The 17,719-nt window shown below is 39.3% G+C and overlaps 1 protein-coding gene and 1 non-coding gene across 4 annotated transcripts; one reads left to right on the top strand and one right to left on the bottom strand.

The window, feature by feature from the left end:
- Positions 1 to 1,680: 1,680 nt before the first annotated feature.
- trnai-aau (transfer RNA isoleucine (anticodon AAU)) lies at positions 1,681 to 1,754 on the bottom strand. Its single transcript has one exon. It is a non-coding gene; the product is annotated as a tRNA-Ile (tRNA).
- Positions 1,755 to 1,908: 154 nt separating this feature from the next.
- On the top strand, positions 1,909 to 15,805 carry LOC106964693 (N-chimaerin). Of its 3 annotated transcripts, none has more exons than XM_015060357.1 (15): positions 1,909 to 2,011; positions 2,320 to 2,415; positions 4,281 to 4,319; positions 4,479 to 4,534; positions 7,008 to 7,039; positions 7,119 to 7,232; positions 7,989 to 8,115; positions 8,255 to 8,413; positions 11,453 to 11,530; positions 12,080 to 12,164; positions 13,055 to 13,228; positions 13,508 to 13,585; positions 14,268 to 14,405; positions 14,490 to 14,595; positions 14,684 to 15,805. In XM_015060357.1, exons 2-15 carry the CDS (start codon positions 2,397 to 2,399, stop codon positions 14,853 to 14,855), a joined length of 1,377 nt encoding a protein of 458 aa, XP_014915843.1. In that variant the 5' UTR covers positions 1,909 to 2,011; positions 2,320 to 2,396; the 3' UTR covers positions 14,856 to 15,805. The 3 variants fall into 3 exon arrangements, with proteins under 3 accessions (XP_014915843.1, XP_014915844.1, XP_014915845.1); XM_015060358.1 differs by having other exon boundaries at positions 1,927 to 2,005; XM_015060359.1 differs by lacking the exon at positions 1,909 to 2,011 and having other exon boundaries at positions 2,029 to 2,415.
- The last annotated feature ends 1,914 nt before the right edge of the window (positions 15,806 to 17,719 follow it).

Below are 17,719 nucleotides of genomic sequence, written 5' to 3'. Positions count from 1 at the left end.
AAATGAACATTTTATTGAAATTAAAATAGAAAATAAATCAGTAGATCATTGTAGATAGAAGACATTGAAACAACCTTAAACAGTTGCTTTAGTATAAGACAGGTCCACAGTTTTATATTTTTTTGTGTTGATTGTTTTCTTATTTGGACTGCAAGATTTGCTCTTAAGTAAAATTAGGTCGATAAGTGTTTCTAAAAAATGAAGGTAAATACTAAAGTCTTGTTAATAAATGCAAATCTATTTTCTGTAATTTTAATATAATTTTTTTAAAGATATCTATTTAAAAACACTTCCCTAAAAATGAAAAAGTGTCTATCTGTATTAACCAATTATGCTTGCAGACCACAGTTGAGGTCCAGGGTCCATCCAAAATCCTTCAGAGGGTCACAAATGGGCCCTGGACCGCATTTTGGACACCCCTGCACAGTTTGAGTCTGTAAAAATTGGATGCAAAACTGCAGAATTGAGTGACATCATCAACAACAACAATGAAAAACTCATAAAATAGCAGTTACAGTGTTTTGTTGCTACAAATCCGCACACTCCCACTTTAAATGAATCACAACTTGACCCAGTTTTGGATCTTTTTAATAAATTACATTAATTTACTCATGAGAAAAACAAAGAACACACATGGAAACCTTGTGGTGGCGCCGCTGCCACGCCATGCCAGGCCAGATCAGGTCAGGTCAGGTCAGGTCAGGTCAGTAGGTCGTGTTTCTGTGTGGCCTAGAACAAACAAATAAATAAATGTGCCATTTGTCTATTTGTGGCCTGCTAGATCCGCCAGTGGAGTCAATGATATCACCACAAATATGGGCCAACAAGACGAGGATGGACAAACACAGACAAGAACAATAACGTCTGAACTCGTGAAACAACAACTGAATACAGCTGGATACAAATACTAAACAACATAAGTGAGGTAAGTAGGATTAATGTGTTGAACACTGATGCTGAGAGTCTCTGCGTGTCTCTGAACTGGCTATTATTCCTTCAATTGTCTTTTAAAAGCATTAAGTTCTTGGATCAAACTATTTATTTGGCTTGCTTTACATTTAATACAACATTTTTTTTCAGTTGTGCACTATTTTATTTACTTTATGGATGTGTTTACTCTAACTTCAGCATTATAATTAAAAGTCTGCGATCTAAACAGGACATATTTTATCATGATTAGCATGTGATAAGCCTGCTGTGTGTGATTTTAGCCATTTTAAGAGGGAATAAATATGTGTGTGTAATATTTTTTTTACTTTTGTTTTACTTTATTGTTTTATATAAAACTTTTCAAATGCCTTTTCTTTAATTTATTTTTTTTGTATTTTAAGTGTTAAAATTGATTTCAAACATGTTGGGAAATGTTATTTTGGTTTGATCAGGTGTCATAACTTATTTATTTCAAAGCTAACTGCACCAAATGTGTGGAGCTAAAGCAATGGCAGCTTTACCTTGACACTGAAAGCAGTTTTGACATTGAAAAATAAAACATTGTAAAATACATAAAGAAAAGCAAAAAAACAAGAACATGAGAGTATGATCATAGGGGGTTCAATGTCCGTTTTTCCTTCAATGACAATGTTACCACATTCGGTCCACAAAAAATTTAGCCGTAATATTGTGTGAATGTTTTACCTATATTTGATTGAATTTTGTAGCGTTGGACAGAAAAACATTAAGTGGCCCGTACGGGGATCGAACCCGCGACCTTGGCGTTATTAGCACCACGCTCTAACCAACTGAGCTAACCGGCCATGCGACGTGACGCCTCCAGTATCTCTCAAGAACCATAGACTGCCTCTGTTTTTGTAAAGTGTAGTGTTTATTTTAATTAAACCGAATTTATTTGTCATTTTAAAGACAAAACACTGCCGATAGTCTAGGATATCCAGGTCTAACAAACCCTAAGGCGGGAGTGACGGTCTGTTGCCATAGTTACCCCCCAAGAAAAGACGAGACTGCTCACGTGACCTGGCAAGATGGCGACTATAATGTAGAATGGGATGTAAGTGTGAGTATCTTTCGCCTACCGCGGCTTTTCCCCGGAACGGGTGTGAAGATTGATCATTTCTGTTAGCGCAGCCTTGCTGTTTTTTTTCCTTAAAAAGAAGTGGGACACATTTTGCTCCTCTTTGGTCTCGCTGCTTCCTGCCATCTGAGGAAGCGCTGCGTGAATCAGCTAACGTTAGCTCTCCCCTGCCACATCTGACCACTTATTGTTTTACCGCTGCTGAGCTCTTTACACTGTTATTAAGCTGGATCGCACCCGGTGATGTTCAGGTTCTCCTCTTTCTTGTGGTTGTGTCTCTTCTCTGCCAGGATCTGAGTTACCACGGTCCGTGTTTGGACGGTATTGGGAACTGCTGGTCAATTGTTCATCACATCTGGTGATCAGGATGGCCTTAAATGTCTTTGGTAAGCAGCATCACATATCAGGTGATGTAGTTGGATTGTGTTCATTTTTCTATGTGTGTATTTAGGAAAAGATGGCTTAAGATCTGTTATTTCTTTCACTTAAGGTTAATGTTTTATAAAGCTGGACAAGTAAAACTGTGGATAAAACTGACATTAAATAATATATACATTTAGTAGGTACAAATGCACTACAGTGTATTACATTTCCATTTATCTGCAAATTAAATCTATTAGTTTTGCACTTTATTGCATGTCTATACACCAGGATTGAGCGTAAAAGTGCCACAGTGCAATAAAACATGCAAAAATATTTAAATGTGATCATTAAAATTAAATTGGAAATCAGTCAATAAACATATTAAATGTAAAAAATATGAAAAGCAATAAATGCATAAATCCTATTTGTTATCAAATAGTTTCTGTCCACTATTGAAATAATTATGGATTAAGCTAAATCTAAATAGTTTTGTACATAATGTTCACAAATACATTTATATCACATATATTAATATTTAATAAATGATGATTGTTTTCCATACAGTTTACTACAATCACCAATAAAATTATTGTTTGGTCAATTGTTACAATTGTTGGTTCATTTAAACTTTTTTTAAATATGAATTTAAAAGGCAATAAATGCCTATTTTTACCAGATATTTCCAGATTTAATTAATAATTTAATTGACACATTCCAGAGATATTTTACCTATATTTATTTTATTTTAATATATTTATTTCCTGTTTTATTCAATAAATAACAATGTTTTGGATTGCCATTGGTTTGTGCAAAATGGAGTTTTATGTTGAATATTTACACTTCCATTTGTACTAAACAGTCTGTGGTAAAGTAATCTACAACGCGCCACACCTTTCCTCATGTATTTGCACAAAACGTCACGGTAACCGCAGCAGGTTCTGGACACAGAGTCCATGTTATGTCTGCGCTTTCGTTGGGTTTGTCTAATCGAGCGGCTGTATTGCCCTGAGAACGGAGGGCGAGACGCTCGCCCGGGGAGGATCGGGAGTTGTTTTGAAGACAGGATACCAAAGAGGACGAGTGCTCAACAGATAAGGCTTGAGGAATGAACACAGAGTACACCAAGACAGGAAGTCCCGCTGTTAGTTTTACACATGCAGCAAAGACGGAACAATCTGCAAGGTGCTGACCGGAGGACACATGTTTATTTTTATTGCAGGACTCGGAGTTTGTTGTGGAAACAATTTAATTTAATGTTTGTCTGTTTCAAGCGTTGTTTCTAATGAGAGCAAATCCAGGCATCTGTAAATCGTTAATACTTATTATAATCAGGAAACTAGAGATAGGGCCAACATTATCTGCCAGAGTTTCATTACGTTGCCATAAAGATGATAACATTGCTCAAAATGTGCTTAAATGTTAAAGAAGGGTCATTTTGAGCAGGGCTAATAAATGTTTTACAAATATATTGTCATCTCAGTATCAGTATATGCAATATTAATATCACAAAGGACTCCTGAAGTGTTCTGAACTTCCATTTTTGATTCACCTATTCTGTGCATTTTTCTTCGTATTAAAGCTTTTATCTAACAAAATGACTCCTGCAGTTAAGCCCAAAGACTCTGTGGTTTCGATGAAATCCTGATACTTTTTCCTGAAATCCTAAGCTAAGCCGATGCTTTTATTTATTATTGTTTTGTTGCATGAAAACTCTGCATTTTCAGCTACTGTGACCCTGAATCCACACAACAGCTGGCAGGAGATGAAAAGTTCAATCTAATCTGACCTTACCTCGTTCAGGGATTATATAAAAATTTAGCCAAACTTTGTCCACTAGATGGCAGCGTAACAAAGGGCAATGAGTGTATTATGTTTCCTTTGTCTTCAGATCACGATGAGTACAGACCACCAGTCTGGAAATCCTACTGTAAGTATCAAAATAGGCACTTTTTATGCCATATGTGTCATTTTGTTCCTGAGTTTACATTTTTTTTATCTTATATCTTTGTTACTTTGAGTTAAGCACAAAGTGATGCCTTCTCTGTTGATGTTTGGTAAAACATCTGAAGTGTGTTTTCTGCTGTAGTGTACCAGCTCCAGCAGGAGGCGCCACACCCTCGCAGGATCACTTGCACATCAGAGGTGAGATCACACCTTCTGGCAGCATCCTTTGTTTACCAGAAGATTTACCTTTTTATCGGTCATCATTAGCTGCAATATTTAAATCCACAATTCTAATAATGAAATATTTATTCATTTGATTTTTAGACCACCAGTGTAATCAGAAAAACAGACAAAAAGCAGATCTACAGTTGCTGATCTACAGTTGCTGAAATAAAATATATAAGAAATCCCATTCGCTGTTTGCCTTATGGGGGATATGGCAAACCTGAGAAAGACTTTGGACAATACGTAATCCGATTTAGAATAATGTAAAAGTCAAACACAACCCAGAGGACAGGACAGTTCATGGCAGCAGGGGAGGCGGTGTTAGGTCTCAGTGTGTTTCTAAAGGTCAGGCTGGTCTCACCCTGAGCCACACGAGAGAGCACAGAGAACACCTCTGATAGTCAGACACAAAATGTAAAGGTCAAGATTCTTGCTGACCTTGCACTAATTGATACACCCCTGCATATCTGTCCAAACTAGAACGAGACACCAGATGTTTGTGGTTTGGGAGAACCCAAAGGGATTACTGTCGGGATTGTCCGTCTGTTGAATTTGTTCGCAGCTGTCCTCTGAGGTTGGGCTTGTGGTGGTGTTTGTGTAGGTACTAAACGAGCAGCTTTTGGCTTTTCGAACCAGTCCATGACCCAATTATAGCAGGCGGGTAGGCTGGATTGAGGACACCCCACCTCCCCTTACTCTAGTCTGCTCCAATCAGCAGAGACTGTTTAGGTGTCACCTTATGTTACTAAATAACTATCCTTTATCTGTGATTCATATTTATTTATGTTCTGTGACACCAAGAAGCTTTGTAACATCTAAGAGGTCTGCACTACCTCTGTGATGACAAATGATGAAACATGATGAACTGAGTTGATTTCACCTCTTTAATCAAAATGGAGAGTTAATTATTAGGGTGATTTCATGAAGAAAAGTTTCTTAACGAGTGATAAGCCAATCATTCTACCAACGATCAGTTGTTCCTTGATCACCTCTGACTTTTTTCCATTTCAATAAATGCTGTGTAAATAAAAAAATTGAGTGAGGAGTGATGGAGCAATTGAGGAGGACTCAAATCAGACATCCACAGACACTTCTTGTCTCTGTCTCTTGCAGTAATTAATGCCAACGTTCTTGAAGGTGAACTCTTAATAATTTGATCTTGACCTTTGTCTCAGTCTTGTCTCCTTGAAGTTTGAAAGTCTTGTACGTAACTCTGTCTCAAGAGTGGTCTTGATCTTTCCTCCTCCGAAGACTTAGTCATGAGACCGATCTTGGTCTTGCCTCCTACAAAATCTTGTTCTTTGTCTCTTGTGTCCAATAGCATCGATGTTCTTCACTGTGATCTTAATTAATTTGGTCTTGGTGTAGGATTTGATCTTACCTCTTTCAAAGTCTTGGTCCAGTCTCATTCTGTCTCTTACGTCACGACAACAATGTTCTTGAAGTTTGTCTCCTTGGTTTGGTCCTCATTTTAAGTCTCTGTGTCTTGCATACGATAACATCAGTGTTGGTTTTTTATTGGTTTGGTCTTGGACTCGCTCTATCCTTTCTCAGTATCTTGCCTACTTTCTGATGAAGTAGTTTTGAACGCTACTCTGAATGCACACCACTGGTTCAAATTGTTGTATCCTGACATTGTTAACCCTTCTGATCTATAAGTGGATGATGAACCTGCTCTACAATCCCCTTCAGGCGGCTCTGCTTGTTGACAACATGGATTAGTAGATGATGTTTCTATAATATTTAAAAAATGTGTGGCCTAAGACTTACCACTTTGAAGTATTGGTGAGATTTAACATTTTACTTTTTCGTCGTACTTCCTGCCTGTTTAAAAACCAAAATCCCCTTTCACATTTCGTCACTCTGTTTCATCATTTCTCTCAGAGGACAAAAAAGCTGAATCGTCTGGGCGTGAATTAAATCCCTCCTCTTTACCAAGTGCTGCTGATGGTGTCAATTGAGTGTTAGTAATGGTTATTAGGGCTGGCTTGGCCCGTGTCCTGGGAACACGTGCACAGCTGACATGAGGCGCGTAGTGAACCTCCGCTTTGCTCATAAACCAGCTGGATTTCCTTCATTCCAGCTGAAATGTTTCTCAGTTTCACCATCTCACACATAATGTGTCACGGTTGAGCACAATGCATTCACACTGTAAATATATACAAAAGGAATCCCGTCTTTTATGGAAATCCATAAGATTTATTATTGTTTTAAAACCAACACTGCTTCTAAATTAACACTCACTGCTGTTTGTGTTGATTTATTGGCTCAGCAGCAGATTTGTTGGCAGCAACAAAGTGTTCAACTTTTATATCTGACTCATGCAATGTTCTGTTCGCCCACATAGTCACGGACACAGTGGCCGTTTGGTAAGAAATACTTTCAGGTTCTGAACTCAACCGTACATTTATTGTCGTCATTTAGGCTGCATTTTCTCCCCATCCAGGTGGAAAACCGGCCTAAGTACTATGGAAGAGAGTGAGTTACCGCTTTGTGATTGAATATGATGATGATGTTAGATCTTTAGTTGCTAGATTTGACCATCTTCCTGGTCCAGGTTCCATGGGATGATATCGAGAGAGGAGGCCGATCAGCTCCTGAGTCAGGCTGAAGGCAGCTACCTCATCAGGGAGAGCCAGAGGCAGCCGGGCACCTACACTCTGGCTTTACGGTATCATGTTTAACTTTGACTCCTGAACTTGGACCAGAATGGAGTTCTTTTTAACTCAATTTCAATAACTTGAGTCAGAAGAGTTTTTATCTGATGACTTCAGTACATCACTTCTAAAGGAGGCTTCATCTGGTTAAATATGAGGCTTTATTAACTGAGCCATCATCTTTTCACTGAGTAGGCGTCACACTGTTGAAATGGGCACATGGCTCGATTCAGATTTGCTTTTGGGTCAGCTGCTCTATTCATAGACGCGTCATTCTTCCACCTGAACCGCTCTGTCTCCCCGCGGTTCTAATTACCTTCCATAAATACTCCTTCATAAACCAGAGTCCCAATCTGGGTGGCAGAAGAAGAAAGGTTGGGTTTTGGGTTAATGATTTATGCCGGTGCTGTTTTATCTCGCAGCGGTTTCACTATTGACCCACTTCAGTTTTCCTGCAGAAACCATAACTTAGACATTCACACACAAAATCTGTCATCTTAAAGAAAAATATTCAACAGTTGTTAAAATCAGAAAATCCTGAAGGAAAACGTTTCATGTCTCATCACTGTCAAGCCTTCGGTCAGCCAGCAGCTGTTGCTCTGCTCAGGTTAAACATCACAAATTTCACAAGAGTTGAAATCGTCATGTCCAGCTTAACGGTGTTTGGGACCAGCTGGTAAAAAACAACATTTGAACTGCAGCTGAGAGAATTAGACACATTTTGATCTCACTTCCAAAACAAAGTCAGTACATCTTTCTCTTTCTTCCAGGTTTGGAAACCAGACGAGGAATTTCCGTCTCTACCACGATGGGAAACACTTTGTTGGTGAGAAAAGGTTCGAGTCCATCCATGACCTCGTCACGGACGGCCTCATCACGCTCTACATCGAGACAAAGGTAAAACATGTTTCTCCAGACTTCTTTTCTGAAAACTGGAAAATTTTGTCTGGAAAAGTCTGTATTTTCACATGGAAGCTGTGCAGTAGTGTGGTTTTACCCAACCACACTCATACTGTGGCTCTATTTCTTCTCTCAGGCGGCGGAGTACATCGCCAAGATGACCATCAACCCCATCTACGAACGCGTGGGCTACACCACTCTGAACCAGGAACCCACTCTGAAGAAACTCCTGCCACACAGCCCAGAGATGCCTGATGGACCGGTCCCTATCAAAGATGGCCGAAACACAGAGAGGGTGAGCAATCACGACCAACCTTATGTCTACAGTGAAAGGTCAAAGGTCGTAGGGTCTCCAGTGATGCCTAAGACTTTCAGCGTTCACATTAAAAACCCATCGTTGTTTCCAGTTTTAATCTGGGAGCTGCTGTTATAGAAATATGAATAGTAATTCTGGTTTTAATCATTTCCTGATTATCTAATTAGCTAAACAAACACAAACAACCAAGAAACAACAAAGCCTTACTGCTACTTAACTTAGAGTGGGAGATGATCACATTCAAGATATTAAATTTGAACTTTTGTCTAAATTTATGCAGCTTACATAAGAAATCATTAGGGCTCCTTTTTCACTAACGCACACAAAGGGATGAATAATTTATTAGCGGAAGCTGTAAGAGTTTGTTCTGCAGGCAATGCACCAAATAACATTTCTTAGCCCCCCGCCCGTACCGTCCTAAGTAGCCACTTTGTGTTAAAACTGCAAGGCGTGAAAGCTGTGAAATCCCCGTCACGACTGAAGTAATTAAAACAACCGGAGGTGAATTTGAATAAGAGCAGAGGTGAGGACGGTTGGTGTAGATGCAGCAGTGGGAGCTGGAGGAGGATGGATGCAGAGGAGAGATGGCCTCCAGCCAAGGGCTCTGCAGTAAAGTTACATAACAGCAGCCGGATGCAGAAGGTTGCATCTCCAGAACGTTCAAGATTAATTTCCATTCAGCTGTGAAACGATTCGCTTTCTCTCTGTAGGTGGATTCGGTTTAGTTGCACAGGGGTGGAGGTGATTTGATAAGGTGAACTTAATGCTTGTTTGCACAGAAATGATCCTCCGCGTGGGTCTTGTAATGAAATACACGAGTAAGCGTTGGAGTTTGAGGGGTATAAATACTTTTGCAAGGTGTGAAAGTGGCATTTGTGGTTCCTGAGGCCCTGCATGACCTGCGGTGCATGACCACCTTCCACTGCACCTCATACATCACTGTCTGCGCTTCGGTGTGCATGTGTGTTGGCGGAGGGGGGGGTTGGTCCTGTGTATGTGTGTGCTTTTGTAATTGGGTGGAATTGCAGACAAAGCAGTGCAGCTGTGACCAGAACTGGCTCCCATCATTGTTTTATTACTCTCCATGATGGGTTTGGTGGCGTTTTTAAAGCTTCCAGATGACCCAGGAGCGCCTCACAATGACTGTCTGCTCGCTTGTTTTGGGTCTTTAAGGTTTAAAATCTATTTATTGTGCTATATTTTAAAGCAAAAATCATTTTAAAAGAGCTGAATACACAATTTAAAGCTTAACTGTGAAGTTTTTCTACTCTACGTTGGTCCTAAGATATCAGAAAATATACATTTACCTGAAGCAACAGTTAGGAGAAACAACCTTGTGTTTCTCTAATATATTTGGACAATATGGTTATTTAATGTCAACTTTAGCAACATCGAAATAATATAAAAAAAAAAACCGATAAAAATTGCGATTTAATTTGTTTTTGTGAATTTCATGGGGAAAATGCAGTTTATGTTGAAGAATAAATTTAGACACTCAAATAAATTCCCACTTGAAACAAATAAGTAGCGTCATTACTGAACATTTTGTACACATCAGATATTTAATAAGGCGCTCCCGACTGTTGAAGTAAAGTTTCTTGACATCTTTAGAAAGACGATTGTAGCCACCATAGATTAATATATGTGAATAAATAGATACATATATCAGGGCTGCAACTAACAATGAATTAATCATTGATTAATCTATCAATTCTGACAATAAATCAGATAAAAAAGTCGACCCATTCTTTAGCTTTTTCAGCCTATAGCATTGGAAATACATTAAAAGATGCTAATATACTTTCTTATTTCAATTTTTTAAATTCAAAATGAAATATTTTATTGCTTAAAATACGACAACATATAATTTTTGTCCATTTTAAATGCAAATGTTTTGTACAGTTTTGGCCTAATTACTGTTGAATATGTTGTAACGATTAATCGATTACAAAATTATTTATTATTGACGATTATTTCAATAATTGCTTCATTAATCCAGCAAAAACTGCCTGGGAATTCAAAAGCATGAATCTCCTTTTTAAAAACGAAGTATTAAAAGTAAGCGATGTCATCGTTTTTGGAGTTCAGCTTCTTCTCTTTGTTGGGTGTAAACAGACCTTAGTGTTATTGTTTGTTTATTACAAAATGCACCAGTGAAAGCTAGTTTTTTTTTCCCCATCTGTAAATGTTAAACTAAAAGACAAAAGGATGGAGGGAAAGAAAAAGTGTGAAGGAATGAATAAAACAACAGCTTGTTCCTCGGCTCGTTCTCTCCTCCCCCGGGACCAGGCGAGGTGGCAGAACCAGTGGCGAAACAACAGGAACCGCTGGCGCGTGATTGGCCCGCTCCTCTCTCATTGTGACCTGTTAAATTCGTCCGTTGCTGCAGCCTCCTCCCCCCGCCTCTCCTCCATCTCCCTCCCTCCGTCCCTCTCACTAACACGGTGAGAGCCATGTGGGCAGAAGCGCTCATCCACCGGAGACTCAGGAATCCTGTCGCATCATTCCCAGCTGGGAGCATTTCTCTCTCACCTTCCAAGAAATGAAGCGTTTTGTGTTTTTGTTAGTTTTAAGCCATGGGATTGACTCAGGGGAGCTTTTGTTGTGAAGTGGAGACGCTCTAATCTGATTGGCTGAGCTTTGTTGTGGGTTGCTTTTGTCAGGATGTTGTCAGTCGAAAACTGGAGGGTGTAATTGTTCCAGAACTTTTTGTTTTTTTATTTTTTGTAATTTAATTTAATATAAATCCACTTCAGATCTTGAACCATGCCGAGCAGAGAGTCGTACGCTGTTAAAAGAGGAAAAAAGCAGCAAAACAGACGAAACAAGAAGAAAACGAGTCAGAAAGGATCTTTGTTTTCAGTTGCTCTCGGGCTGAATGCGAGTGTCGGTTCGGTTCCTTCCCTGGCCGCCTCCAGTTGCGGTCCGGACCCGGCGAAACGGACGGCGGCCCCCTCCAAGCCCTCCTCCCCTGCTTCCACCTTCTGGCAACCAATCAGATCTTTTGCCCTTTCGCAGCTCACGTCTCTGGTGCGGCGCGCCACGCTGAGGGAGAGCGACATGGTGCCCAAGTACGAGAAGGTCCACAACTTCAAGGTGAGGCGCTCCTCTGCTTCATCCGGTTCCACTGAGTTGGTGGGGAACGTGAGGTCCTGTGTCGGCATGACAACATGTTTTTATAGTGAGAAGAGCTGATGGTTCCTGCAGTCTGGAGGCGTCTGCAGCTGCTTGATCTGATTGGTTAATTATAAACTGGGAGTTCTTTAAGGTTTGTCAAACTGACTCGTTTCAACATGACCTCCAGACTTGTAGGAACCCAAAGGTTTTATATTAACACGTTTTGCTCTGTGAGGTTATCAGCGTGCCACTATGAAGGGCCCGTTGGTTCAGTAAATGAGTTGATTAAAACTCTCCATCATGTCTCTGTCAGGCTTTTGTTCCTTCCTTGCTGCCTATTTGTAAGATTACGGCTGGCCCTCAGCAGTTACTCGACCTTTTCTGAGTGATTTTCTCACCTTTTCTTATCAACACTGAGCTACTCAACACAACCTTTTGTTACGTCAGCTCATATCTTCTCCTTTTAATTATGTTTTCCGTCATTTAAAATGTGTAAAAGCAGCTGTTTGAACTTTTTCTGCCCTCCAGGTTCACACGTTCAGAGGTCCTCACTGGTGTGAATACTGTGCCAACTTCATGTGGGGTCTGATCGCTCAGGGAGTGAAATGTGCAGGTATTTACATCTATAGCTATATGTTGTGGGTGTTTGCCGCCGTCCGCCCCTCTGTTTAACCCAGAGATGCTGACGTTGACTCATCTGCTGTTTTGTAACGTGAAGCCTGTCCAGTTCTGAGGAACAGAGTGTCTCTGTGTGGGCGCCGTCCTGCTCCTACGCTTCAGTCCTGCTGCAATTACAGGAAACATCAGAGACGATGCAGCGAGTCGCAGTTCACTCCTGCTGACACGGAGAAAGAGATGAAAGAGGGGAAACTGGAGGAATAGGACTCAGTCCATTTACCAATTCATGCATTCATACAGATCTTCTTTAATCCAACCGTCCGTCCATTCGTCCATTTGTTTGTCCATCCGTCTGTTCATCCGTTCATCCATATCTTTGTCCATCCATCCATTTGTCCATCCAACTCTTCATCCATTTAACCACTCATCTGTTTGTCCATCTAATGTCCATTTATCTAGTCATCCAGTCATCCATCTATCTATATGTTCATTCATCGATCCATTAATTCATTCATCCATTAGTCTATCAATTTATCTGTCCATCTGTTCATCCATCCATCCATTTGTCTATTGTCCATTTATCTATCCATTCTTCCCTCTGTTCATCCATCCATCCTTCGTTCCTCCATCTGTTCACCCATCCCTCTATCCAAGTTTTCATCCAGTCATCATTCACCCATCCATCCTTCCTTCTCTCCCTCCTTTTATTCTCTTCCTCTACAGATTCTGGAATTTCATGAACTGATTAAATCTCTATTTATTCTGCCAGAAATTCAAGTGTTCATTTTTCCCTTGTAGTTTGGTTAAAACACAAAGTTTAGACTTTGAACTCGTCACATCACGACTGTCGGTGAGTAAAGACGATGTGTGTGTTCCTCCGGTCAGACTGCGGGCTGAACGTTCACAAGCAGTGCTCCAAGGTCGTCCCCAACGACTGCCAGCCGGACCTGCGGCACGTCAAGAAGGTCTACAGCTGCGACCTGACCACGCTGGTCAAAGCCCACAACACCAAGAGGCCCATGGTGGTCGACATGTGCATACAGGAGCTCGAAGCTCGAGGTGAGACCAAGAAAGCCGGAGTGAGTCAGAGATTATGCAACGTAGAGAGAAGAACACCCACAAGGCTGCTGCCTGCGTCAGCCGCTCATTGATTATAGAATAAGCAGAAAAGGAGGAGATGTAGCAGCTCTGTCTGGAGGTGGTCCTCTCAGGGTGGGAGTTTCAGTGATTAATCTCCTCTAAATTACAGTTTACCCTTTTATTTTTGGGATTATTACCTGATATGTTAAATTATTTATCAAAGACATGAATCTGAGTGTGAAATGTCCAATCGTTCAGGTCTTCAGTCTGAGGGTCTGTACAGAATATCGGGCTTCAGTGAGCTGATCGAGGACGTCAAGCTGGCCTTTGACAGAGGTGAGTGTCGCCCCCTGCTGTCCACAGGATGTCACCACAACCAAGGCTGGGCAGTACAGCAACTTAATCAATTATTTAATCAAATTTTTGTTGTTTGAAGATTTAATTTTTGGAAAATATGGATATTTTTACAAATGCGCTCCTTGGGGTTCAGTGTCAGCTCAAGGCGGCCATTTTGTTTTACAACTTTTATTTATTTGGACTTTGAACTCAACTCTAGGACAGAGTATTGGGATCAGGCTATTATTATTATTTGTTATAATAATAATAATGCCATAATATTGCAAGAATAAAGCCATATGATGATAGAGTCGAAATAATATGAGGACAAAGTCATAATATCATCAGAATAAAGTCGTAATATTTGTAGAATGAAGTTGTAACTTCATGAGAACACAAAAAGTAACAAAACATTAAAATGAGGAATACTGAACAACTTGGGAGTTTTAAGCAAAAGTTCCCATAGCTGGTCCCTAATATCCTGCCGTACAACTCAAAGAAGGGATGATTGAAATAAAAAATACTTAAAAATATATTTTCTGCCATTTGTAATTTCCTTTTTGGCAATAAAGCAAGGAAAAGTGATTAAAATCATTAAGCCATACTGCCCAGCCTTACCACTGCCTTGTTTGTGTTTCTTGATTTTGTCGGCCGTCGCTGATCGATTTTTCGCTTCCCGCAGACGGAGAGAAAGCAGACATTTCATCAAACGCTTACGAGGACATAAACATCATCACCGGCGCCCTCAAGCTGTACTTCAGGGAACTGCCGATCCCCCTCATCACATACGACGCCTACCCACGCTTCATAGAGACCGCAAGTGGGTGTTGCTGCTTTAATTTACGTTTTTTGTTAAGCTTAGGTTGTTATTTGATGGTTAATGTTTTCCTACTGTGTGGCGTAGAAATTACAGACGCAGAAAAACGACTGGAGTCTCTGCATGAGGCCTTGAAGCTGCTGCCGCCCGCCCACATCGAGACACTCAGATACCTCATGGCTCACCTCAAGAGGTCAGAACGGTAGCTTTACCAACTATAATGTCTTTATCTGAACTTAGCAGAAGAAGAAATCTTATGTCGCCCCCTGCTGTGCATCCAGGGTCACGGATTACGAGAAGGAGAACCTCATGTCCAGCGAGAACCTGGGTATCGTCTTCGGCCCGACGCTGATGAGGGCGCCTGAACTGGACGCCATGACGGCCCTCAATGACATCCGATACCAGAGACTGGTGGTGGAGACGCTCATTACCAATGAAGATGTTTTGTTCTGAGAGAAAAGGACACAAAACAAAAAAAAGCTCCGGAGAAATGGAGGAACATGTCTGGAAAGTTGAAGGAAGGGACTGTTTACGAGGATTTCCCCCGCATTTTTATGTAATCTTTCACAATCAGCAAACTTGAAGATGTTAAATATTGGTAATGAGAGCTGAAACTCTGAGCCTTCTGAGGTAAAAAGAAACGTAGCAACTGCCCACATAGGGAAAACACTGGTTTTAGTTTATAAACGGATGCCTTGAAAGTTTTAGCTTTTAGTTTTTCTGTTTATTTATCTTGTGAAAAGACCAACAGAGGTGGCATTGACTTATGCATCTTGACATTTCAAGTTGAATCAGAGGCTAGAGACGGGGATTTGTGAAGAAAATCCCATAAAATGAGCTCAGTTTGTATATTATTTGGGTAATTTTTAACATATGGCATTTATTTTTCCTCTTTGTTGTAGCAATGCTTGTTAGCTAAAAATCTTTATTCCCTCTTGAACTGTGCTACATTTCTAAGCAAAATTCAGCAAAATTTAAAATGAATTTCAGTTCAATTCAATTAAAAATGCTTTATTTATCCCAAAGGGAAATTAAATGTTGTCATAACTCCTATCATCAAAGAGTCTTATGGAATGTATTATGGTTAGAAAGCCAGCAGAGAGATGCTGGAGTCGGGGATATGGTTGATTATAATTGATGGTTTGATTGTCCTCTTTGTCTCTCTGCAACCAAGAAGCCTTCTTTTCAACTCCTCTAGGATTTGTGCTCATATTACATGTATTAAAGGCAACATTTACGGGGATTTAATACCAACAAGCATTTTTACAACAAAGAAATAATCAAATCTGCGACATGTTGTGTTTTTCTTGCTATGGACTTCAAGACTTCACTTTTCTGTCTTCACTATGATGTCAACATGTTCATTTAAGTCTCCTCTGAGAAGGAAGCACTACTGGCTTCATGAAAGCAGACAGCAGGATGAATGAGAAACTCCAAACATCGGTGATTTGGACCTTTTCTGTTTAAATTTTCTCCCAAAGCTGAACTGTAACTACACAGCAGCCTGTAAAGAGAAACTATTTCATGCAATTGCTGAGCTTTAATTTGAGAAGTTTGTTGCTGTGTAATTACTCCTCTATTCCTGAACCACTTTTGCTATGCGTTGTTAAATAGTTTTTTTTTATCTGAATCAGAAGTAAATTATTAGGAGTGTTAAATCAGATCAAACATCTCCAGCTGTGAAGGTTTAATGTACGTTTTCAACCAGTCAAGTCAGTATTTCTAACTGCTTGTAATATGAAGGAGTTTATTTTCATCTTCTTTTTAAAGAAACTTGTGCCATTTGAAGGGATAAAATGGAGGCCTTTTGCTTGTTTCTCCTCATCAATTAAGACTCCCTATTTCTTGTTTTTACCCCCACTTTTGTCGGGGGTCGATGTTTAAATTGAAGCGATGATGACCCGGAGAAGTAAAGAGTTGGATGTAACTAACAAAGTTCTTTATCAAACATTACCTAACCAAGTACTAACATTAAACTTTCCCTCTGAGCCTTCTGTTGTCTGTGAAATTTGCTTTTTTTAGCATCAAGAAATGTCATTTTTTTGTTGTCATGGCTGTAAAGTATTTTCTATATGGTTTCTGCATGTTGTAATTAAATTATTAAACATGGCTTTCAAATCATGATCTGACTGTGATGCATTTATAATAAAAGAAGTGGACTGTGTCCAAGTGTCCTAAGAAAGTTGAGTGGAAGAAAGAAATGTGATGGAAAAACTAAACTTGCGTTAAGTATAAATGAGGTACAGGTTTATTGTCTGGCAGCTGTTTTTTCATGCAAAGTCAGCTTAGAGACTGTTCTACTCTGAAAAGTTTTAACATTTGAAATAAGCTTTTCAGTTTACTGATGAACGCAATTTTATTTGTGTAGCATATTTTCAGCAGCAGAGTAAATAAATGTGCTTTTTTTTTAAAGGAAAATAATACAAGAAACAAGAAAAAAATACAAAAATTACATTGCAAATTTATTAATCTAAGGTAGCTCTAACCAAACGGGGTTTTAGAGTTAGTTTGAAGAAATTCTGGGTTTCAGCATCATTGCAGTTTTCTGGAAGTTTGTTCCATATTAGTGGAGCATAAAAATTGAATTATGGCTCTCTATAGCTGATTCTCCAAAAACAAAATATCTGCATAAATTGAAATAATGAAAATAAATCTGCTTTATGGAAACATGCAAATTTTGAAAAACAAAAAAACAACAACAAAAACAAAACAAACAGGTTTTGTGATAAATAAAAAAAAAAGTTTTTACACTTTTGAAATTCAGAAAATTTCCATGTTTTTTCTAAAAGAAATTCTGTGTTTAGGCAGAAATTTACTCCTTTCTCCCTCTATTTACAATGCTTCTGATATGCTGTCTCATGAACACGAGTTCTTTACGTCATCTATAGGTTTCTGAATGTATTTGTCTCCCATTACTGCATAAAAAATACAAATAGGTAAGTGGAAGTAACATGTTTTGGGAAGCTTCAGGATTCGTCAGCTCACCATCAGAGAATCCATCATGTATTAGAGTGTCTTAAAACCAACGTCTTTTAATAGATTAAACTTAAGAACTATATTTTGTAGCGTAAAACATGTAAAACATGGTTAATGTCTGTTAATTGACAATAATGTGAATCAGTGATTCTTGAGAATAGGGACAAAATGGGTTTTAATTTTCCCATAATTTTTTTTGTTATTTCTCAACCTTATGTATGCAAATATGAAAAATAATGTTTAGGAGCTCCCAGTTGCAACATGTTTTTAAGAAATTAAATTTTTAATCGACCTGACCTAGAACGTTGTCATCACCATCTGACAAAAAATAAATAAAAAAT

Source organism: Poecilia latipinna, unplaced genomic scaffold (genome assembly GCF_001443285.1).
Source record: "Poecilia latipinna isolate Pla-1442-1.1 unplaced genomic scaffold, P_latipinna-1.0 Scaffold1703, whole genome shotgun sequence".
NCBI classification, from domain to species: Eukaryota; Metazoa; Chordata; class Actinopteri; order Cyprinodontiformes; family Poeciliidae; genus Poecilia; species Poecilia latipinna.
Note: the sequence above shows the minus strand (reverse complement) of the source record. Positions and strands in the feature narration are given on the sequence as shown.